Source organism: Gigantopelta aegis, chromosome 9, assembly GCF_016097555.1.
Source record: "Gigantopelta aegis isolate Gae_Host chromosome 9, Gae_host_genome, whole genome shotgun sequence".
In the NCBI taxonomy this organism is placed as follows: Eukaryota; Metazoa; Mollusca; class Gastropoda; order Neomphalida; family Peltospiridae; genus Gigantopelta; species Gigantopelta aegis.
In genome coordinates, this window is record NC_054707.1 from 64093989 (window position 1) to 64119337 (window position 25349).

Genomic DNA, 25349 nt, shown 5'->3' on the forward strand with positions numbered 1-25349 from the left:
TATTATGCAAGCCTCAGGCGAGCATAATACATTATTTTTATTCCTAATATATGATATTGACGATACCAAAATACACGAGGGTAATAATCTCTTTATCATATAAGCTCAAGCTTAATACGTGTTTTTGTAAACTGTACACGCAACTTTAATTCCAGTCCGCCATTACTAGATATTCAAATGACGTAAGAATATGCGCTGTATTTTTGAATGGAAATGACATCAAACTCGAATGACATAATTTTGGATGTCCTTACATCAAAATAAAGTTATGTCTAACGTTTTTTGTTTTCTGAACACTGGACAGCTTTCAGTGTCAAAGAGTCATTGAAATGTTTTTATTTGATGACTATGAATGCATACGTCAATCATGGAGTGTCACCCAAGTACGTTTGCTAAAATGTCAATAAATCTAGTGCTGAGACCTCGACTAATTTACATCTAATTTGCAAAGTTATCAAATTCTTAAAGTACATGTGATCTGAAAAATATCACATACTTTGATTGTACTGAAAATGTAAGATATTATATGATAAATACATATACTTATATATATATATATATAAAGGAAAAAAGCAGAAGCTGAAGCCTCTATTCTATGCCTAAATAAAGGCAACACACCACTATTTGGCGTGTTATTAATTGTTGTAGCAGCTTAATATAGTCCGGTGTAGGAAATAGTTCCTCATACAAAAATACTACAAAATTCTGATATGCTTTTTGAAATCTTTCTTTGATGATTACACATTGGCTGACCTCTGTAATATTTAAATCACCCATTGGTTTGAAGTTACTTGTTATATGTAGTGCTAACTAATAACAACTGTGCAAGTGACATGGTGCCACTTGTATAACAGCAACACGAAGTGGTTTTCAGGCATAGTGGCTATTTATTGAACTGCATGAGGTAATTAATGGTGGTGTCATTTTTCAGCATTTCAGATCAAATCAAATCTACATGTACTTTCAGAAAATCATTTTACACAAAAAAAAAGAGAAAAAGAAAGAAATGTTTTATTTAGCAATGCACTCAACACATTTTATTTACGGTTATATTGCATCAGACATATGGTTAAGGACCACACAGATTTTGAGAAGAAACCCGCTGTCGCCACTACATGGGCTACGCTTTCCAATTAGCAGCAAGGGATCTTTTATTTGCACTTCCCACAGGCAGGATAGCACAAACCATGGCTTTTGTTGAACCAGTTATGGATCACTGGTCGGTGCAAGTGGTTTACACCTACCCATTGAGCCTTGCGGAGCACTCACTCAGGGTTTGGAGTCGGTATCTGGATTAAAAATCCCATGCCTCGACTGGGATCCAAACCCAGTACCTACCAGCCTGTAGACCGATGGTTAACCACTATGCCACCGAGGCCGGTAAAAAAAACAGAGAGGTGAAATCAGATAAAAAGCTGAAAAACCATATCTGGACATCACAATGTGTATAATTTATATAAAATGTACAATTGTACAATTTGTGTAAGTCAAGCTAGTGTTTAGCCGTTCTTCAAGTTAATTAGAGGACAATTAGCAATACCTAACTGGTGGTAAAGGTACAGCTCAGCTTATGTTTCGCCTCCATCTCATATAAACTTGATGCATAAAGTCTGACTGTATGGTAGCAAACATTACAATTGAACTTTTCCACAAAAAAATATTTATTAATTTAATAACTGATCTTCACATTGCTAGGGCCAGATCAATGTGTAAACGCATAAGCATTCATTTATGGCAATTATTTTTAACCATAGCTACTGTCTGTTATCCATGCATGAAAAACTAGAAACGGTTATTGTTTTATGAATGGTAGTGTTCATGTAAAAACACCCAATCTTGTAATGCAAAGAAAGTATGTATTACTGTTAACTACAATACTTTTAAGAAATTAATGGTGCAGTGTATGACTAATTTGTCATTTGTGCAAACTGAAAGATTCGATGTATAATTAACAAGCAAAATCTATGACTGACCATGTGAAAAGACAATTGCCAATATCAGTTGGCCATGTGACTTACAATATTCTATGTATAGAGATTCATAATTTACAGTGAAGAAGTAGTCAACTCGTTGTACAACTGCCCTATAAATATATTGCAACCTATGTGGTCACGTACTCAACAATACTAAAATACACATATCTCCTTCAGAAAATAGTCATTATGAGAATAAAGATCTATTAACTTTACAAACATGTTATAAAGATGAACACAGATTAACAAATTATATAATATATATAGAGTGAAAATGGGACTGTCTAAACTGGACCCAGAATAACTGACATCCTGTCAAAACTGACCATATTTCATGTTCCCGAATTTTCTAAATTCTACAATGCGACCCTCTAAACACTGGGCCCTGTCTAAATGAGATAATCATTAGGTCCACAACATGATCCGGTTTAGACAGGTTTCACTATATATATAATTTTAGTTATGTTCACTAGATCAAAAAACCCATGTCAGAACAAGTGGTATCATTGCCATCCATAATGAAACCCATTTCAACTGAGTAGCTGTTTTGTCATTTAATGTATTTACAGAAACAAAATTCAATGAACAAAAATAAGAATTTGTGGAAGACAAAATGTCAATCTGATTGAATCAAGATGATTACATGTATTTTTAAGATTGGCCAAATTCACAAAAATAACACTGGTTAAAAATAAAAAACAAATGAAGTTAAAAACTCTGCTACTTCATTACAATATACAAATCAACAATGTACACTTGAATATTATTTTCCTTACAAATAGCTACCATAGATTATATTTACATCCTATAGAAATGTCCTTGAAGAATTGTCTCCCTTGAATCGAGAATGGGATAAATAAAATAAACAGTTCCCAAATTAAAATTGGTTTCATATTCATACCAAGTTTTACACTGTATAACTCCACCTAATAATACTTATGTCAGACATATTTCTGATGTGAGACAAATAAAAGCATAGTCAGACATAAGCTGTCAAAATGTAATCAGATTGTACTGAAAGATAAATTACAAAGTAATATTTTAAAAACATTGGACGGAAGACCAAACATGTAATTAAAATAAAATAAAACCTAACACATTTTCATATTATAAACATGTGTATGAGGCATGAAAACCCACACATGTACCAACCTTTCAGCATTTAAAATCTTTTCCCCATAAGATTACACAAGGAAAATAAATACTGCAAAATATTTCATCAGTTACAGACTGCAACCTGTGTTACTAACCAACATATTTCATAAATATATATATGATATGACATACGGTATTTCTTTACCAACCTCACCATCTTCTGCACTAGCAGTTATATATACATACATTATGTAACAATTAGTATTCAACTAATGACTTGTACATGATGAAATAAAATGATTCTACAATACTGTACTCTAATTTTAAAGTATATGATGTGATGTATTCTTTTCAAAATAATGTTTTAAACATGATGGATGGCAGATATATATTCATTAATCAATTAAAAATGGATTTCAGTGAGTATGATGAACACCAATGTGATCTGTAAATCAACATACATGTAACCACTTTACATTTCAGTAAAGACGGTAAGCGATGAACAGGCAAGATTTGTGCATTTGAGTAAACCAATTACAATGTTCTCCCATCATACTTACATTTAACTGTACATCAAAACCTACAGATAGGAAATCCATTGAAAAACAACAGTTGAAATGATCTTTCGAAAGCAGAAAACTATATCAAATTTTTTCCGACCAAATTCAATGTATTTTGTGAAATTGGATTTTTAGCTGAAATATCACATTCCTGTAAACTATATAGAACTGGCATAGTCTTACAGCTGTTTGTAGTGTTAGAACCTTCTATATCTAGGCATTTTCCAGGACAGATCATTGTGATGTTCATTATATAGTTAATACTGACTAATGCTACATATAAAACACAGTTCACTCTTTCTTGTCCTTGCGACTCCACGTGGGGACTGGTGGTTTTGGCACCTTACTCACAACAGCTGAACCAACGTCATACGTCTTCCCTGCGACCCACTTCACCCCTCCAATGCCCATCCCCACTGCCCCAGTTGCCGTGCTGTACAGACCACTTGACACTCTCCATATTATACCTGGCTGTTTGCTGGGATCTACAACAAAATGTTCGTAAAGATACAGGTAAAACAATCTACATTTTATATAAAAGTCTAGCAATCTACAAATGTATATATTAAAAAAAAGAACACTAAAGCACATTTTATACTATGACTGACTGATGTCTATCATATGATTATTTTGACATTTGGTTGACATAGGCTACTGCTTCTGATACTATGTCAGTGTGATGTTACAAAGAAAAGCTGTAGTTCAGGGGCTTTACCGATGGCAGTGTTTTGCTGCTTTAAAAAATCATTGCCATTAGATGAGGGGATAATCTTTTCTTTTTATGTTATGTTTATTTGTTGCAAAAACTATTGCTTTACAATTCTTGTAGGTGAATAGCAAAAACTTTTTAAAATTGTCATAGGTACAAAAATTCTGTGTTCGAGCCCTACTGTTGATGTACCATTTGTGACACACTGATTGGGATGGGAAAGTGCACATGTTCATCGAGGGCAACTGATCCTATGAGTTCTCTAACATGTGCACTACCAGCCCCTATAAAAACAGAGTCAGTTAATTCAAAACACGTTGACTGAGCATGGTCATAAACGTAAGCATTTATTTATCTCCAGATAAGATTGGAAGATTTTTGGGTTGGAAAATCACAGATGAATATATGTATGTAATTATAAACTCTTAAATAAATTCCATATGAAAAGATATATAAAAATTATTAGTTAAAAAAACGTAGGGTAAAAAGAAAAGGGTAAAAAAAAAAGAGGTTAAAAAAGAAAAGAAAAAAGGTAAAACAATACAATGGTGAAAGAAGACCTGCATCATTTAATAAAAATATAAACAAAAGGAACAAACCTGTGACTTCGTCAGTTTTTTTATCGGCAGCATATTCCGGGGCATCTGTTTCCTTGATGTCACTCACATCTGTTATCACTTCTGTGGATTCAGGCACAGGAGTCTGAAATAATAAAATATTTTTTTACAACAAAATATATTTTTTACTTTACATTAATTACTTTGAACAAAAAGAAAGAATTTAGCTCAGTGGTTTTAAGGAAGGAATGAATGTTTTATTTAACGATGCACTCAACACATTATAATTACAGTTACATGTTGTCAGACATATGGTTAAAGGGACATTCCTGAGTTTTCTGCAATTTTTAAGATGTTATTGACTAACAGAGACTTGTTAGCAACTGTAATTACATATCAAATATATTTTTCTGCATAAAATATTAGTAACTGTATATTAAACGTGTTTCTGATTGTGCTAATATTTGTACTACGTTAAATTTCATTTTATTTGCTAAAACATATTTTTTTTTGTACGTACAAAATTATTTGAAGACAAAATCCAGTTTGGGCGTCTTACAAATATTAAGATGACCAGAAACACATTGAATATACAGACACTGATATTCTAAACAAGAAAATATATTTGATATGTAAGTTTAATCATAGAAATATTTTATTAGTCGGAAACATCTTACAATGCAGCAAACTCAGGAATGTCCCTTTAAGGACCACACACATAATGAGAGAGGAAACCTGCTTCCGCTACACAATGGGATACTCTTTCCGATTAGCAGCAATGGTTCTTTTGTATGCAACATCCCACAGACAGGATATTACAAACCACAACCTTTGTTACACCAGTTGTGGAGCACAGGTTGCAACAAGAAATAGCCCAATGGGCCAACAGATGAGGATCGATCCTAGACCAAGTACTTTACCACTGGGCTACATTCCGCCCCTTGCTGGTAGAATGAAATCTGTAACAGATGCAATCCCCCAAAGTAGACACAACATCTATCACTCACCAAATGTGCTCATTACAATTGTTCAAAACAAATGGTGAAATTTATTTTAATAATTGCTTGAAACTTGGTTTCTGCAATATTTTAGGTTTATAGAAAAATTGGTGACCGTTTATGCTTGCCCAGTCAGAGCTACCTCTGCAACAGGGTTGACTATCATTTAGCCTTTCTTGAGTAATCTGGGATTTATCCAGGATTGATTGCCAGGGTCCCATGTCTGAGTAAATCATACTTGTATTTTATTTCAGGCCACTGAATGATGCAGTACACCACTGTTAAATGAATTTATTATTTACATCAGACATAAACAAATATATATAATATATTGGTAATTTTGTACTCCAGAAATAGTGAATTTTCAGTGCCACTTTCTCTTGGGAAGGGACCTATGTCAGGATCCACAGGACACCTGGATAGATCCCTGGTAATACATGTAATGTACATCAGAAACAATTCAATTGCTGATTAGGCCACATGGTTTATATATACCTTGTGTATGTGTATATGTATGTGTGTGTGTGTACATGCGTACGTATGTACAGGGGTGCATAAGGTACTCACCCACTCGCCAAATTCTGACCGACAAGTTAAAAAATACAACTACCAGTCCAACAGGCGATCTCTCTTTTTCTGACTGACTAATAGACGATGGAAACCGAGACAGTCAAACGTCAATACTTCTTAGAAATGGCTTGTTTATGTTGAAAGTACGATGCCAGTGTGTTATGAATAGATCGTTCTGTTAAATACATGTGGAATGTCACTTAAATTTTGTAAATCTATATGAAAGAAATGTGAAAAGAAATTGATTTTTAGTGTGTGTGTGATTTGTCAATCAAGGTACATGTATGGGACGTGATTTCGTCTGCCATGTGATGTTGATCACTTACCAAGGGTACTTAATAATATATCATATGAAGAGTATATTTTAATATTGCTACACAGTAAATAGTGTTCTATAGACTGGCAGACTAGTAGAAATTCTGGCAGGCTGGTGAAATATTTTCTATTTTTGCACCCCTGATGTGCATGAATGGCATACATGTGTATCTGCTAACAAAATTAAAAGTGGCAAGTTAGTTGGTTCCCTGTTGAACATATATACCTTATAAATACACGACTTAATACTGTTGTAAATATTTGCCATGGTATGGCAGTATTGGCAGTAGTCAAGTCAAATCACTCTTCACTATCTAGTGGATTGGCAGAACTTTCTGTCTATCACAAATCGGTCTTCAGGGGATGGACTTGTAACGTACCTTAAAAAAGAAAAAGAAACAAGAAGAAAATGAATGTTAATTATACAGTAAATCAGGAAATGTTAGCAAGCATAAATGTTTAATGAATTTAAACAATACAATAATATTTTATGATGGTAACTTTAAAGGCCAGTTCCGAAAAATGTGTATGCATGTGATTGTTTCGTTGTTAATTAACTGAAAACACAACAACTGATTAAACCAAAAGGATAGTAAATAGGCTTAAAAGTGTTAGTTAGCATGCACAATACAGCAATTTTCTACTAAATTTAAGTTGTCTGTAAGATGTATATAATTATTATTAATGTCAGTTACCAAAGGTTAGAAATTGACTTTTGTGTTGTCAAAGACATTTCTAGGGAGATGTGTACTTAATTTAGATGACTTCTAATAAATGCGAATATCAAGGTTTTTTGGGGTGTTTTTTTTTCAAGATCAGTCACAAACGTTACATATACATCCATGTAATTATACATATAAACTTGAAATTGGAATTAGAATTATTAAATGAGGGTTTTTTTTAAAGTGCTTTTAAGTTTTATAAAAATAAAAAATTCTGGTGTGTAGGCTTTAAAGAAAAACCTGCTACACTTTTTGGTAATGAACTTGCTGACCTACATACGTGTTAGTGTATACATGTACATGTATAATAATGAAGGAGGGTTAACGACTGGTATCTACACAGCTGTTCTGATCATATGAAATATATGATATGCAACAATATTAAAAAGATGGATGGCTTGGACAGCATATATTATTATTAAACAAATGGTTTTGTATTTCACATATTTGAAATCTGAACAAAAAAACTATACTGTGTAGGCGTATTACATTTTCACAATCATATACATGTACATGTATGCACACGGTGGAACCAAGAAGAAGTTTTGGCAATATCAGAAGACTCCAGTCTTTTTATGACTGCTTCTACAAGACACTGTGTATGGTTAGTCTACATGTGAAACTGTCAGGTTAATGAAAGCTAGTAAACTATTCTATTATACTGAAGGCTACAAATATTAATACAGGCCTTGTCATTTAAAATTTGCAGGTGGACTAAAAACAGTGCACAGGTCTAAAATGGCTTTTTAAGATCTAGCTAGGTGGGCTACAAACAGTGCACAGGTCTAAAATGGCTTTTAAGGATCTAGGTGGGCTATTTTTAACTGTAAGGAAAGAAAGAAAGAAATGTTTTATTTAACAACGCACTCAACACATTTTATTTATGGTTATATGGCATCAGACATATGATTAAGGACCACACAGATATTGAGGGAGGAAACCCGCTATCGCCACTTCATGGGCTACTCTTTTCAATTAGCAGCCAGGGATCTTTTCTATGCAACATCCCATAGACAAAATAGCACATACCACATCCTTTGATGTACCAGTCATGGTGCACTGGCTGGAGCGAGAAGTAGCCTAATGGGCCAACTGACAGGGATTGATCCCAAACCGACCACGCATCAAGCGAGCGCTTTACCACTGGGCTATGTCTCACCCTATTTTTAACTAAGAACAGCCCTAAAAATATGTTGCCTCTGTTATATTTTAAAGCAATACTGTAGTTTTAAACATTGTTTGTAATAGTTTAACTAAGTTTGAGAACATTGACATTATAGAGAATTTCAACATGTACATGTATGTATGTGTCAGTCAGACAACATTTCAACATTATTTTCGACTAAGCTGCTAGTTTATAGCCCACCTGGTTGTGGCCCACAATAAAACACAAGGCCAGTTATTATGGTACTTAAGTCTCATAACGAAAGCGGACCTAACACTATATTACAATATATACAATGTAACATGTACATATTCATCACACTATTGGTACAGTGCTAAATGTTTGTTTTTGTTTTAAACTTTTTTTTAAAGGTTATGCATGGGCTAAGGCCATACTAAGTTCAGGGTATAGGGGAATGCGCCCCCAGAAAAATACCAAAATGGATTTTTGTAGTTTAACAGAAGTACCAGCACCCTCAGTAGTTTAAGAAGTAGCAGGCTACAACAGTGATGATAGCAGGGGGCAAAGCTGGGGGTCTGGGGGCCCTCCCCTAGAAACATTTGAAAAATCGAAGAAATTAAAGAAGAGAAAGCCGACAAAAGCTGTTTCAGGCGGCGATTTTTTTTTTTTACCATCAACGAAAAGTAGGCGCCGGCAAAAGCTGTTTCAGGTGGCGATTTGCCGCCGGAGACCGGGTACTTTTGAGGGCTCTGAAGTACCCCTTTAAAGTTTTGTCTAGCTGGACCCCATATTGCTATGTAATCAACAGGCCCTCAGACTTCAAGGAATTGTCGTTTTTGGTACTGTGTTGGTAAATTCACGGAACCGAAATTTAGTTTCTCATGATTATTATATCGAGTACAAATATTCAATAAAAATAATATAATATATACAATTATTTTTTAAAAACAGTCTTTGATGGGGTTCCCATGATCACAAGACACAGAATAAAAAAAAAAGTGTTTCCTATGAAATTTGAAATCCTATGGCCTGAATAAATTGTGTGGGAAAATGTTACCTATAGTTGTTTCTCCAGTTTAGATAATGGTACTGACATAAATATTTTGGGGTTGGTGTTTGTTTTCATGTCTATATAAAGAAAGAAATGTATTTCTCCCATCCCTAGCCATGCAAGACAGACCCATTCCATGACGTCAGCCCATGCGGAATAAATCTGTCTTGAATAGGCTATGACGTCATTGAATTTAACATGGGAAGTATTACGGTGTTGGCAATATATGATGTTATATCAATGCGAGATGGTTAGTTTTAGATTGACATTTTGTTATTAAAACCTTCATTATAAAAGCTATTTTGTTAATTTGTAGTGTTAAATTATATTTAACACATGAAAGAGAAGCGGCAAATATGATAGTGTAGTTTATTTATGATAAAACGGTCAAATAAAGAAGTTACTTTTTCAGCCATCTTTGTTTGTTCGTGTAAAAAATAATGGTTTATTTACCGAATGAGTGAGAGAAAAAGACTCCATCATATGCGGTCATGTGGGATAGAAAAAGTACATCTTCAGTGGTGGAAATTTCGACACTGGCACTCGGCAAGCCTCGTCCTGGGTCAAAATGTCCACCACCTCGGGTGTACTTTTTCTATCCCACATGACCACATATGATGGAGTCTATTAGTATTAAATGTATGTAGTTATTAAATACAAAATTAGCTATTTATTGGGTTTATCCCAGTGAACATGAATCCTCCTGATGATCATATAATCCTAACCCATTGTGTATCATTGAAAGTTGATTGTTTAATGCAAACCGATTATAACTGATGATGAAATTCCAACCGATTCGCAACACTAGTTACAACCTCTCCCCACTCACCCAGACCCAATTATTATAGGTTAGGTACAGCTCTGTTGTCATTTGTAAGCATAAAGTTTAATAATTGGATATGTACATTTATCTGTATTTCAGCACAGCACTACACCTTCAACGTCTATTGACTGTCAATCTAGGGGTTTTCTTGACGGGATGCAACCCATCTCGTCCCTACAAGCTGTGCACCCTAACAGCCTTAACGAGGCCACTAACGTGGACATATAGATCGGACTTTAAACTTTTAGACCTTCGTTCAAAAGTGTTTATGTCAAAATTACTTTCTTTTTTTAATATTATTAAACAGTCCGATCCTCTATTCTTTCTCTTATTTATTTTTGGACTGTCCTTCTAAAATACTCCAAATTATATAAATATTCGACCAATCAGTCAATTCTTTTTATTTTTGGCTTGTAACTTTTTTCTTTTTTTTTTTAAATTCTATTAACTTTTTTACTAATGGCTATTTTCAAAATTCTGCCCATTTTCAACTCTACACCCAGAGACAGGCCTCGGGACAGACATGCTCAAAACTCTAGTGGTATATGAGCATGTAAAAATTATTCGCACTCGCACATTTATTTTGCAACATACATGAAATTTACAAAATTACATAAATTTGTGAAAAAATCAGGTGTTTTGCTTAAGACGTTGATCACTATAGAACATTGATTTACTAATTAATCACTACTACTAGATGTCAAACATTTGATAATTCTGACATCATAGTCTTAGAGGAAACCTACTACATTTTCAATTAGCAGCAAGGGACCATTTATATGCACTTTCCCACAAGCTTGACAGCACGTAACAAAGCTTTCGATAAACCAGTGAATGAGGCATCAGTTAAGAAAAATAGGATGGAAAGAAACCCAATCAGAGAACAGGTCTCAGAGTGTGCACTTTACGGTCGTCCGATCGCCCATGGCAAGTCAAAATAGCATCGGGTAAGTCAAAACCTTATCACGCGTCGCCCACCTGGCGACCGAAAATTTCTGCATATTGTATTATGTATGAAAATGCAAATAACTAATGTTTATAAGAGATCAGAAAGTTATTTTTTATTTATTGTTTTCAACTGGTTTCCTATTAGTATCTGCACAACCAAACCCATATAGGACATAATAGCGACCACTTCCCAAGTCTATCGAACAGTCTAAAACCATTCGGAATGCCTCGGCCGGTTTTGATTATGTATTCGAAAAACCTTGACCACGCAAAAGTGTCCGTAGGTTCAATCGGAACACCCCGGCCATGTCCATCTTTACTTTCCATTTAGTTACAATCAGAACAACTCGTCACATTCCGCTACACTACGTTTCGCAGAAAGATTTTGTTTATGAACCTGAGGTTTTCCAAAGTTACATTCTGTTGGAACATTTACCAAGCACTCAATCAACACTGCAAATAATGTCAACATAGACTGCTGTCAGCTTAGTATTTTTTTAAATTCCTCATCATACGGCCATAAAAGCACCTTATTCATTCCAAGACCGAGCGTTGGTAAAACATTCCAGATGTACTGATTATAATAATTATAATTTAATTACAACAGTTTGTAATAAAACTAAAACAAGTTCTTTTTCCTTCTTTTGTGTTGTTAATATTGTTTGTATGATATGATAACATGTTTTTATTGTACAATTTAAGTAAGTTCTTTTTTTTAATGAAATTCGTTCGCGGGCCGTTCATAAGTTGTAAGGGCAAGTCAAAGTGTTTCTGTGAGTGGCCCGATTGGCCAGTCAAAAAACCATTCCAAGTGCATACCCTGGGTCTACTGCTGGGGTTTATCCTATTAGCAAAACACCTCAGATGTGCTCTACAAACTGAGCTTAGTCTGTTAGATTATGGCCTTTGGTAATATGGTAGCCCAAAGTGGACAGTATAAAAAAGATGGTGCCTAAACAAATTAAGTCCCTGTCATGAACAGAACTCTCTGGCGAAGTCAGAGCTTGTGCGCACGACAGGTGTGCTTGAGCAGTTCTCTGATGAAAGCATGCCAAAAATTACCCACACCCACTAGGGTCTCTACTCGGGCACGGGTAGAGTCTAGCAAGACTTGAGTCTGTTCACAGGACTCGAGTACCCATGAAAGGAAGAGCACTCCATTTAGCCTAAATTATATGGCTATGAAACATGGAGGGAAAACAAAAGTTTGAATGTGTGGATGCAATACAATGGCATGATTTGGCATCCATATTCAGCGCTGGAATTAAGATGCATAGTGCTATTTTACTTTATTCCTTAGTCTCATTAATCATCTAGTATAAGTGTCGGGTACTCGGGTCCAGGTTGAGTTTGACCCTCGAGTACTTGAGTCCAATATTTTGGACTCGTTGAGGACCTAACACCCACACCGACAACAAATTCAGAAGTAAAAGCCAGCTCCAAATTCAGACAGCTAACTTTTTGCGAACTATTTGATTGGTTCCAGACGACAGTGATGTGGCCATTTGGTTTAAAATGAAGTGCATTAAACCACTTCAGTGAACATTTTTCTGCTCAGTCTAGTTGAAGTCCACCCTGGGCTGAGTTCAGCCAAACAGAGCAGATAAATGTCCGCAAGACTAATTTATGCACTTTACAATAAACCAAATGGCCATGTCAGGAACCATTCAAATAGTTCATGAACGTTAGTGAAATGTTCGCTGGCAGAACTTGGGGCTGGTGTAATTTCAGTCAAACATTTGTTGCGAAGGCTTTCTACATGGGGTTTTTTTTTCGCTAGGCCTATACATTGAACTAAATACTAGTAACTCTGAAAAAACTGTTTGCAAACATTCGCTAAAATCAGCTGCCTTGAACTTTAGGAAAGAATCACCATTATTATCATGATCATTATCATGCAGAAGTGTCATTTTTTTGTGAGTAGTAAATATTAGCGCGAGTACTCTGACTGTAAGAGAGCTAGACAGACATTTGGACATAAACATGCTCTCATTACAGTCAGAGACCAAGCTATGTATTTTTTTGGCAATTCCCGACAACCAAAAAGTTGGCAAAGATTTCCGCTCTAATACCACAACAATCCTATGTTTGACGTCAAATACCTTTACATCGATCATTTTCGAGCTGACTGATTAAAAGAAATTCAGATATTAATCACCAATACACACACTACAGAAAGAAACCCGACAGCACCCACATTCAGCTAAGCTTCGGCAAACTCCGGACAGCAGAATTCTAAGTTCGCCGACCTATATCGTGATGATGCATCTCATGATCGCCCACTCAGCCATTCCGTCTTCCAGGGGCGGTCTCAAAACGATAAGTGCCCGACAATCATCAAAAAAAGTTTATTTTGTGTAATGACACCACTACAGCACACTGATTCATTAATCATCGGCTATTGGATGTCAAATATTTGGTAATTTTATCACTGTGTTAGAGAGGAAACCATTAGCCAACTCTTCCATGTTGTAACGTCGCTTGGTATGAGATGGCCCCTGTAACTGTTGCAAAAGGCGGAATTGCCCAGTGGGCAATCACGTGATCTACGTCACGAAATAGGTCACCAAGCTTTGTAATTCTTGCGACGGTGTGTCACGAAGCGTAGCTGAATGTGGGTGCTGTCGGATTTCTTTCTGTAGTATGTGTATTAGTGATTAATATGTTGATTTTTTTTTAATCAGTTAACTCGAAAATGATCGATGTAAAGGTACTTGACATCAAAAATAGGATTGTTGTGGTATTAGAGCGGAAATCTTTGCCAACTTTTTGGTTGTCGGGAATTGCCAAAAAAATACATAGCTTGGTCTCTGACTGTAATGACACTGACACTACTTTAGTTTAACGTGCCCATATACCACTAGGGTTTCGAACACGCCCATCCCGATAAGATCGGTGGCCTGACTCGGGATGGAGGGGGGGTTGAAAATAGGCAGAATTTTAAAAATAGCAATTAGTGAAAAAGTTAATAGAATAAATAAAAAAAAAAAAAAGGTTACATGCCAAAAAAAAAAAGAACTGACTGCTCAGCCGAATATTTATATAATTTGGAGCATTTTAGAAGGACAGTCCAAAATTAAATAAGAGAAAGAAGACAGGATCGGACTATTTAATAATATTTAGACTGTAATGAGAGCGTATTTATGTCCAAATGACAAATGACCGTCTAGCTCTCTTACAGTCAGATAGCCCAGAGTACTCTGACTGTAAGAGAGCTAGACGGACATTTGGACATAAATACGCTCTCATTACAGTCAGAGACCAAGCTATGTATTTTTTTGGCAATTCTCGACAACCAAAAAGTGGGCAAAGATTTCCACTCTAATATCACAACAATCCTATGTTTGACGTTAAATACTTTTACATCGATCATTTTCGAGTTAATTGATTAAAAAAAAATCCACATATTATTCACTAATACACACACTACAGAAAGAAACCCGACAGCACCCACATTCAGCTAAGCTTCGGCAAACTCCGGACAGCAGAATTCTAAGTTCGCCAACCTATATCGTGACATTGCGTCACATGATCGCCCACTCAGCCATTCCGTCTACTAGGCGGAATCGCCCAGTGGGCGATCACGTGATCTACGTCACGAAATAGGTCACAGAGCTTTGTAATTCGGAAAGAGTTCCGAACGTTCCAGCATGCATGTTAATACTATCACTAAACCTAACCCTAAGCCTGAATGAACTGAATGCTGTAACGTTCGGAACTCTTGCCAATAGGATTGTTGTGGTATTAGAGCGGAAATCTTTGCCAGCTTTTTGGTTGTCGGGAATTGCCAAAAAAATACATAGCTTGGTCTCTGACTGTAATGAGAGCGTATTTATGTCCAAATGGCCGTCTAGCTCTCTTACAAGTTACAGTCAGAGTACTCGGGCTAAGTAAATATCTGTATTACAAAGTAACAAATGTTTATTACAAGCGCCATATGACAATTACTTCCATCATTATTAACTGATAGCAACACATCGGTTAAGGAAAGCTCCGACGTCATCTCTTCAAAACTGGTGCCCTAAATTTTAGGCCAAAAGACTGGAAAAATAAAATGTTAGCCTCATAAAATCTTCATGAATAAAATCATCAGTGCAATCGTCAGCGACTAAACCGACCTGAAACAACAACACTGAATAAAAACGCAAAACGTACATAAAATATAGTATCAAAATATCAATGTCCTTTTAAAGTTACCAGTAAAGTTTATGAACATCTTCTGCCACGTTGTTTGTTTTTGATCTCGCACTGTCAAAAAAAAAACAATACCTATATATAAGACACTCCATTTCATTGGACAGTCGAGGCTAATGTAACCAATCATTTACTCTATTACTCTGTTTTGAAGGCTATTTAGGAAAATGACCTACTCGGAACTCTTCGGCCAATTCAACGAATCAAACCGGAGAACCCGTAATTGTTCCGAATCAGCCGCGTTCGGAATACCACGATTTTTTCGGTATCATTCGTGGAGTTGGCCGGGGAGTTCCGAGTAAATGTGGGAAAGGCCATCGGCTTGAATTCCGGTAGGATGTCGGTTCGTGTCCAGTCTCAGTGTGAGTGCACAGTTTAATGAGAAGGTATGCCGTTACTAACAACTATAACCATTAATCTGTGTTCTAGACAAATAACCCAGATGGCTGAAATGTGTGTCCAGGACTGGACGTTATATTATGTTGAATATAAACATGACATCATACAAGACTATAGTCGTATCGAAGGAAGGAAATGGTTTATTTAACGACGCACTCAACACATTTTATTTACGGTTATATGACGTCGGATATATGGCTAAGGACCACACATATATTGAGGGAGGAAACCCGCTGTCGTCACTTCATGGGCTACTCTTTCCGATTAGCAGCAAGGGATCTTTTATATGCACCATCACATAGAGAGGATAGCACATACCACGGTCTTTGATATACCAGTTGTGGTGCACCTGACAACTGGACTAGACACGATCATAAGTAATCTGATTACGAGTGTTTGTACACAAGTTAGTTTCCACTGCGCTTCATAGCGACAGATCCTAGTTTTTTTATACACTATAGCGTATTTTTATATTATTATTTATTATTATTTTAAACTATTAAAGCAACAAGCTTACGAGAGGGGGGGGGGGGGGGGGGAGGAGAGAGGGGGAGTGGGAACTGCCCCCTAGTTCTGGAGCAAAACATTAAATTCCGGCAAAAATTATACAGATATTCGAGCAAAATGTGCTAACCTGAGACCTTTTTACCATGAATATAACTGTTTAGTAGTAGGCCTACTGCTAAAATGAATAAATGTTTTTATCCAGATTCGAGCATATTCTTTTAATTGGGGACAAAAGCCAGCCTACCCCCCCCCCCCCCCCCCCCCCCACACACACAAAAACGGGAGCCCGGTTGCCTATGATTAAAGCCGTTTTTGGTAATTAAATTGGACATTACTTACATATTTTTGTTTAGCTTATCCATTTCCGTACATCCGAAGTGTTTCGCGTCATCCTGGTATTTCTAATACCACGAAATGCATTTTTAATATTTAAAAAAACGCACATACCTCTGAGAAATAACGGTTAATTGGAGACGAGATGTAGTCTATTTGTATTGGTAGTTGCTGAAAACGTCACAGGCTCATGTTTCACTCTGTTGTCGGGGCAGGTACGTTTTGATGATGATGATAACTAGTTTAACGTGCCCATGTACCACTAGGGTTTCGAACAAGCCCATCCCGAGTCCAACCTCCGATAAGATCGGCGGCCTGACTCGGGATGTGTGTGTGTGTGGGGGGGGGGGGGGGGGGGGGGGGGGGGGGGAGTGTTGAAAATGGGCAGAATTTTGAAAATAGCAATTACTAGTAGTAAAAAGGTTAATAGAATAGTACGTTTTGAACATGCTCATATGCCACTAGAGCTTCGAGCATGTCTGTCCCGGATAGTCGGAAATCTGTCTCGGGACAGACACTCTGTTGTAACCTTTTTCAAATGAGGGGCGGGATGTAGCCCAGTGGTACAGTGCTCGCTCGCTGTGCGGTCGGTCTGGGATCGATCCCCGTCGGTGGGCCCATTGGGCTATTTCTCGTTCCAGCCAGTGCACCACGACTGGTATATCAAAGGCCGTGGTATGTACTACCCTGTCTCTGGGATGGTGCATATAAAAGATCCCTTGCTGCTAATCGAAAAAGAGTATCCCATGAAGTGGCGACAGCGGGTTTCCTCTCTTATCTGTGTGGTCCTTAACCATATGTCTGACGCCATATAGCCGTAAATAAAATGTGTTGAGTGCGTCGTTAAATAAAACATTTCTTTCTTTCTTTCTTTTTTTAAACGAGTTACAGGTTTGTAAATTACTTACCAACTTAGTCCATGTTAAAGGATTTGCGACTTTTAGGACAAATATACTACTCACAACTGAATGGATTAATATTGGTCTACTAATTGTTTACTCTAGCGCTGTAAACAAGTTTATTCTTTATTATTACGAATGCATCTGACAGCTACTGTTTATGGTTTTATTTTTCAATTTTAAAAATTGTATCATTTAGAAAAAAACATCGACAACAAACAAACAAAAATTGAATTATAAATCAGGGTTGAAAATTAACATGAAAACAATGGTCGCCAGCAGGGCCAGTTGACGAAACATATTAAAGGGACATTCCTGAGTTTTCTCCATTGTAAGATGTTTCCGACTAATACAATATTTCTACGATTAAACTTCCATATTAAATATATTTTTCTGCATACAATGTCAGTGTCTGTATATTTAATGTGTTTCTGGTCGTCTTAATATTTGTGAAAAAAACACCTGGATATTGTCTTCAAATAATTTCGTACGTACGAAAAAAAAATAGTTTAGGAAATAAAGTGAAATTTAACCTAGTACAAATATTAGAACGATCAGAAACACGTTTAATATACAGACACTAATATTTTATGCAGAAAAATATATTTGATGTGTAATTACAATCGTTAAAAAGTCTCTATAAGTCGATAACATCTTAAAAATTGCAGCAAACTCAGGAATGACCCTTTAATGACCCTTGTCAAATTTAACTGCAAAGCCAAAATCACAACTAGAATGTTCTTTGTTTTATAATAACCATGTGCTCACCGTGCATAGTTCGTTTACGTCAAAAGAAAACCGATGAAGTGCCATTTAACTTCATAATGAATAGTTAAACTTCATATAAGAAACATATTATTAAGTTTTAAACCCATACCAACACAATAAAAAAATAAAAAACCCAGTATGAATAACAAAAGGTTTCTTTAAAAATTACCATTAAATTATACAGATTAAATCTCATTTTTAATACAGGGGTGAAAACAAAATGCTAGAACAGCCAAGGTATGCGGCTTCACATGCATTGCAAAACTCCGCATCAGTAAACTAGTCTGGGAGGCAGTCCTCTTTTGGCAATGTAAGAGGGATGAAATATCCAGTACATTATTTCTTCGGGAGTTGCTGTCCTATAGGTGAGGGACTAGATACAGATTCATGGAGTGCGAGTGCGAATAATTTTTACCGTCCCGGGGCCTGTCTCTGGATAGCCAGGGGCTTGTCCCGGGACAGAAAAAAATTAAGCGGACAATTTTGAAATTTACATCCAAAAATTAAATAGTGGGCCTTTAAAATTTTGATGCGCAACTCTAATATAATTAATAAAGAAAATTCTACTCATTAAATTTGGTCGCTAGATTAGATCGGGTGGTCAAAAAGAAATTAGATAACATGGGGGGGGGGGGGAGGGTAGAGTTGAAAATGGGCAGAATTTTGAAAATAGCAATTAGTAAAAAAAGGTAATAGAATTGAAAAAAATAAAATAAAAAAATAATAAATTACAAGCCAAATATAAAAAGAATTGACTGCTCGGTCGAATATTTATATAATTTGGAGCATTTTAGGACAGTTCGAAAATAAATAAGAGAAAGAAGAGAGGATCGGACTATTTAATAATATTTAAATAAGAAAGTAATTTCGACATAAACTTTTGAACGAAGGTCTAAAAGTTTAAAGTCCGATCTATATGACAGATTCATGGAATGAAGCACTATTTTACCAAATACACATTCGACTGCATTGTGCAGAGATACGACAGTTTGTTCGTTCTGATTACTTTCGATGTTCCATCAATTGTATCCTAGATGCAGTTTGATGGTAATTTATATACATATATATAAATGTTTTTATTCTACTTGTACACTGAACTTTTTTTGTCATTAATTAATGTGAGTTAAAACTACAAGATAGATTTTTATTTTGTTCCAGAATAATATAAGCTAATTAAATACGATTCATTTTTGCCATAACATGGACTAATGTCAAAAAGTAGGTCTACTAGATATTTATGGTATATACAGTCCATTCCAAAAAGCGGACGACTTCAAAATTTAAAAAAATGCATCAAGTGTCTGCAATCACTCCCCCCCCCCCCCACTTCTCTCTGCCCCCGTCGGTGGGCCAATGGGCCATTTCTCGTTCCAGCCAGTGCACCACGACTGGCATATCAAAGACCGTGGTATGTACTACCCTGTCTGTGGGATGGTGCATATAAAAGATCCCTTGGTGCTAATCGAAAAGAGTATCACATGAAGTGGCGACAGCGGGTTTCCTCTGTCAATATCTGTGTGGTTCTTAACCATATGACTGACGTCATATAACCGTAAATAAAATATGTTGAGTGCGTCGTTAAATAAAAAATTTCCTTCCTTCCTTCTCTCTGCCCATATGGGTAATAATATAGGTTTCATATACGAGATACGAAAATTTGTTACCGGATATATTTTTCACAATGCCGTGAGATATTGACCTGAAATTTTGTGTACAGCCTTATCAACTAAGTACTCTGACAGATCAAGTTTAAGTTTCAGGGAGAGATCTTAATATAGGCTAAGCCTGTTGACCAATCCCAATATGTTGTTTTGGCAAATAAAATATTGTTTAAACCAAGTTTCATCGCGATTTACCTATTTTTTAGTTATAGTCTTTGAACTTAGGAGATACGAAAATCTGTTTTCCGCATTTTGTTTCAATGCCATGAAATATTGTGAAATTGTGTATATAGCTTTATCATATACTGTTACAGATCAAGTTTGATTTTCATTGCAATTTACACATTTTTCATAGGGTTATGGCCCTTGAATCTAGAAGATACGAAGCAATACAATCATGTCCCCTGTCATATACAAGTCCTTTTTAAAGGTCAGATCAGGTCATAGGGCTTAATCACGGGCGTTCGTTCGGGTCCTCGGCCCCGTTTCACGAAGCGATCTTAGCCCTAAGATCAATTTAAGTGCATAGGGTAGCTATGCACTTAAGGTAATCTTAGGGCTAAGATCGTTTCGTGGGACGGGGCCCTGGTCTGCGGTTATAGGTGTATGATTAATACCAGTCGATGGAACACCCATGCGCGCAACGCTATATAGCCGTTGTTCATGTCATGTATGAACAGCGGCTTAAAGTGCACGTTCAGATCAAGCTGTTTTAGCGCACGCCTGTCATGGGTACAAGTGCCGGCTGCTCCGTCCAGGACAGGACCTTTTAAAAAAACTTTCTAGTTGTTTTTATATGTCGTCTGCTTTTACAGTATATGTTACATGCAGGCCATGACGTACGTTCTGTTTCCATAAAGTCTTACCTAATGTCCTGGAGTACCACGCTGGCGGGCGCAAGCTTACTTAACGAATATATCATTACATATCCATTATTTTAAAGAACATAAAGAAATGTGTTTTAGTTACTTAAGCAAAACGACTATAAATTCAACTACTGAAATAAACTGATAAAATGAACAATTATTTCAGTCCTTTAAAATTATCCAAGGTCACGTTGGTAATGAATGAGAGATAAGTGGTTCAGCCATCTGCTGTTTCTGATTAACTTGACATATTACTTGGATTTTCTCAAGGATGTCTGAGCGCATCTTCTTTGAATTACCACGCGAGTTCCTTTGAATATCATTTCATAAAAAATGTGCCCAACATGATCTCCCAGGCCCCCAATTATGTTAGGGGTTCAGCACGGAATCTCACTTATATATGTAAATGTGGAGTCGATGTTTGAAATATTTGTATCGATTTATATCACTTTAAGGATGGCCAATTTTATCAAATAAATTTCAAAATCCAAGATGGTCACCATATTTTTCATAATTCAAAATGGTCGACAAAATGAGAACATTTTCAAATGGGATCAACTTTAGATAGATTTTTGTTTAGATAGACTTGACACACGGTGTCCCTCATCCAGCTCCTAATGAATTCAGATCGTGTTGTCACTTTGTCAGCAGACTCGGATAGCTTTAACAATATGGAAAGTGAGAATGTGTCTCCAGAAATTGCTATTCAAAATTTGAACTAGAAATAGCTATCAGATACACTTGATAAACAATCAAGCACTAAAATCGACACCGCCACACCCTGGAGGAATGGCCACATGGATGTACTCATCACTGATATGTGGATTTCCTAAATATGGTCCACTTGAAACATATAGGAAATGGGGAGGAATTCCTGGAAACGGTTTTGGTGTTTTGGTTGTAATTGCCAAAAACATTGACCAAAACATGAGTTTCTTTTATGTATATAATATTCAAAAGCTCTGAAACCCTAATGTATATTAGTGACTTTTGAATGGAAAGTTCCGATGGATTTCTGAATGGTGATAAGCACACTAAAGTACCAATCGATCTGATCTCCAAGAAGACAGGTGGTCTGTCGAGTGCGTGCTAATGAACGATGGGTGCACATAAATAAATATATATGGATGCACTTAATAACATTTCGACAAAAAAGAGTTTATTTTGTTTTTGTTAGAGCACATTTGTCACGGAACATGCTCTTAAATTTGTTTCGCCTGTGGCGATTTTAATTGTGTTAGAGGGCCGTGTGCAGTTTATTGCCCGTAGCCCATATGGGCAACTTGTTACGTAATACTTCGCACGATCGGACATTCCAATACACACCCTCAGCCAGCTGCGGAGGCCATGTGGCTAGTAGTTACGTAATATCTCCGGTAGTGCTGTTTATGGCCAGGAGATTGCTCGCGGTTGGCGACAGCCAGACTGACGATCAGAGAGAAATATACCAAGGTAGAATATGAGATGATACGTGAGGTACCGCCTTGTATCCCCAGGCAAAATCCTGATTTATAATAAATAGCTAGAATTTAGAGATATCGAGGAGAACGAATTAGGACGGCTCCAGGGGATCACGAACGTAGTCCGTTAGGACTTGGTAAATATCATTTCTGCTCTGTGTATAACCTTGATGTGATTGATGTGACTTTAAATATTTTAATACTGTATTATACCAATATTCTTTAGACAGTGTCTTCGGTCATCTGACGAAGTAAATCGTAGACTTTTTGTTCTAACATTATATGAGTATTTGGTAATATAAAGCTTAGCCAGTCATCCTAGAAGACCCTAGGTAAACTGTAGGTTATTGTCTTTATTGTGATAGGCACCAGTATTAATTTTGTGTTACAGATTACTGAATGAGTAGTTAGGGTTAATTAAAAATTAACCCGTTAGGAATAGAGCTGTAATTCCTTTATTAATTAAGTTCCCCAAGAAGCGTTCCTAAATTATCACACGTTACTGAACGAGTAGTAAGGGTTAATTAAAAATTAACCAGTTAGGAATGGTGTTGTAATTCCTTTATTAATTAACTTCTCCTGTAAGCGTTTCTCAATTATCACACGTGTGGGTGTGGTGTAACGGTGAAGTGATTCGCATATTGTGTAACTAGACACCAAGAGATTAACTAATTAAGTGATCAGTTCTGGGTTGTTATTATTGCTGTTATTAATTTACTACTACGGCTGTACATTTGTCAGCGTAGATTAATACAGATTCCAAAGTGTATTGTGTTTTGTTGTGTTTCTAGAGAACTAACGTGCTATTATAATATATACTTATATAAGATCGTATCTCTGATCATACCTAGAGACGAGCCATACTAGGGTTTAACAGCCTGTTACAGAGAGATCTAATAGATATACAAGTAGGAGAGACATTTTGATAATCGTGTTTTATTCGGTTACGGGAATTATAGAATCCCCGTGACAACATTGATTTATTAATCATCAGCTATTGAATGTCAAACATTCGGTAATTCTGACACATAGTTATCAGAGGAAAAGGTTTAAAGTTTGTCTTGTTTAATGATACCAATAAAACACATTGATTTATTAATCACCGCCTATTGAATGTCATACATTTGGTAATTCTTACGCAGAGCCTTAGAAAGGAAAACCGCTACATTTTCCAATTAGTAGCAAGATATCTTTTATATACACTTTCCCCACAGACAGGAAAACATGTACCACAGCCTTTGACCAGTTGTGGTGCACTGGTTGGAACAAGAAAAAGCCCAATCAGCTGAATGGATCCACTGACCCTGAGAGTAATTCACAACTGTCAAAATACCCTTTTGACTCTGCATTGTGCCGAGATACCCTTTGAATCATGATATCAATTGTGTCGTGATTTGGGCAACATTTTACTATATGTGGTCCATACTGTTATTGTAGGTAGTCATTTTGTTTTTGTAGCGGCAATTTTTAATAATTTTTCAGCTACAACACAGCGGCAATAAATATATATGGTAAAAAATATTAAGGATATTTGAAATGGATTTGGTGAACCCGTCAGAACATTTCAACTTTTTTGAGTCCATTTTGAATGTTGTATAGCGGCCTTCTTGTATTTTGAAAATTATTTAATCGAATTAGCCATTTTTCATTTTATATAAATCTATAAAAAGAAATTCCCTAAATCGACTAACATTTACATATGTAAATAAGTTTTCGTGCTACCCCTCTCCCAGCAAACAATCCGGGGGTTCGAGGAGTTATGTTGTACATGTTTCAAAAAATAAATTAGCACCATCTGATTCCTTGAAAAAAACGTTAGTAGGAAATAATTTGAAACCTATTAGTGAACACTTTCCTAAAAGAGAACAAATCTAAGACTGACTACTGGGAAAATGGAAAACACTGCGCGAATTTCGTAGAGGGACATCATATTTAACAGCAACCTACACGTTTCCAGTAGCTCGTTGGCAAGTTTGTATGTCTTATTTTTACCTGAACAAGCAAGTTTGAAATGTTGACAACATGAAACTATTCCAACAGACTCTGTTCATTTAAGTTTATTGTTTGTTTGTTTGTTTCTTCTTCTTCTTCTTCTTTTTGTTTGCTTGTTGACTACACGTCGAGGCCAGCAGTGACTATGAACGATACTGTTCTCTGTAGATCACTTCTTGTGCCATACAGCTTCTTCTGGAGAGTTGTTGTAGTTGTCCAGGTAGTCTCCCTGAGCTACTGCAGTTTGTTTGTTTATTTATTTATTTATTTATTTGTTTGTTTGTTTTTTGTTTGTTTATTTTATTTGAACCATGTAAAAACGGGGAAAAAACATCACAATAATCACCACCACCCAAATCCCTTTACCCCTCAAAAGCAAACAACGACATCACCAACCAAACCATCCAACCAACCATGCAACCAACCAATTCATCCATAAAAACACAAATTCAACAAGACTGGCTGCATTTACTTTATGATACAAAAGACTATTTTTAAAATGTTACGTAACTCGTAACAATCAGCTCCTCCTATATCCCATAATACTTTGTAATGCACCTCCTTCCTCTTACATTACGTACTTGTTGAACAACCGACCCCACGTTGTCTTCTATGAGAAGATAAAACCTGCTTCTCCTTGTTGTGAATGTGCATGTTAAAACCTATGATCTGACCTTTTTCTCTAGATCTGCTAGGAAATCGTATCTGAGGTCATCCTAAAATGTATGTGTTGTAACATTCACAATCAAATAAAAGTTAATTATTTGTAGTAATTAATAACTTTTATTCATTCATTCATTAATCCATCGATCCATCCATCCAT

The 25349-nt window shown here is 36.1% G+C and overlaps 2 protein-coding genes across 3 annotated transcripts in view; one reads left to right on the forward strand and one right to left on the reverse strand.

Moving 5' to 3' along the window:
• Positions 1-1304: 1304 nt before the first annotated feature.
• Positions 1305-15687, reverse strand: LOC121381278 (transmembrane protein 263-B-like). Its single transcript, XM_041510524.1, has 4 exons — positions 15645-15687; positions 7004-7157; positions 4937-5039; positions 1305-4113 (listed from the first exon to the last, which is right to left on the reverse strand). The coding sequence occupies exons 2-4, from the start codon at positions 7043-7045 to the stop codon at positions 3920-3922; spliced, it is 339 nt and encodes a 112-aa protein (XP_041366458.1). The 5' UTR covers positions 7046-7157; positions 15645-15687; the 3' UTR covers positions 1305-3919.
• Positions 15688-15877: 190 nt separating this feature from the next.
• The window catches only part of LOC121381005 (adenosine deaminase AGSA-like), a 33870-nt gene continuing 24398 nt past the window's right edge, over positions 15878-25349 (forward strand). The window contains exon 1 of one of the 2 annotated variants that reach the window (XM_041510077.1): positions 15878-16027. The gene's annotated coding sequence lies outside the window, so the exon portion shown is untranslated. The remainder of the gene's footprint in view (positions 16028-25349) is intronic. The other variant, XM_041510078.1, reaches the window with a different exon arrangement.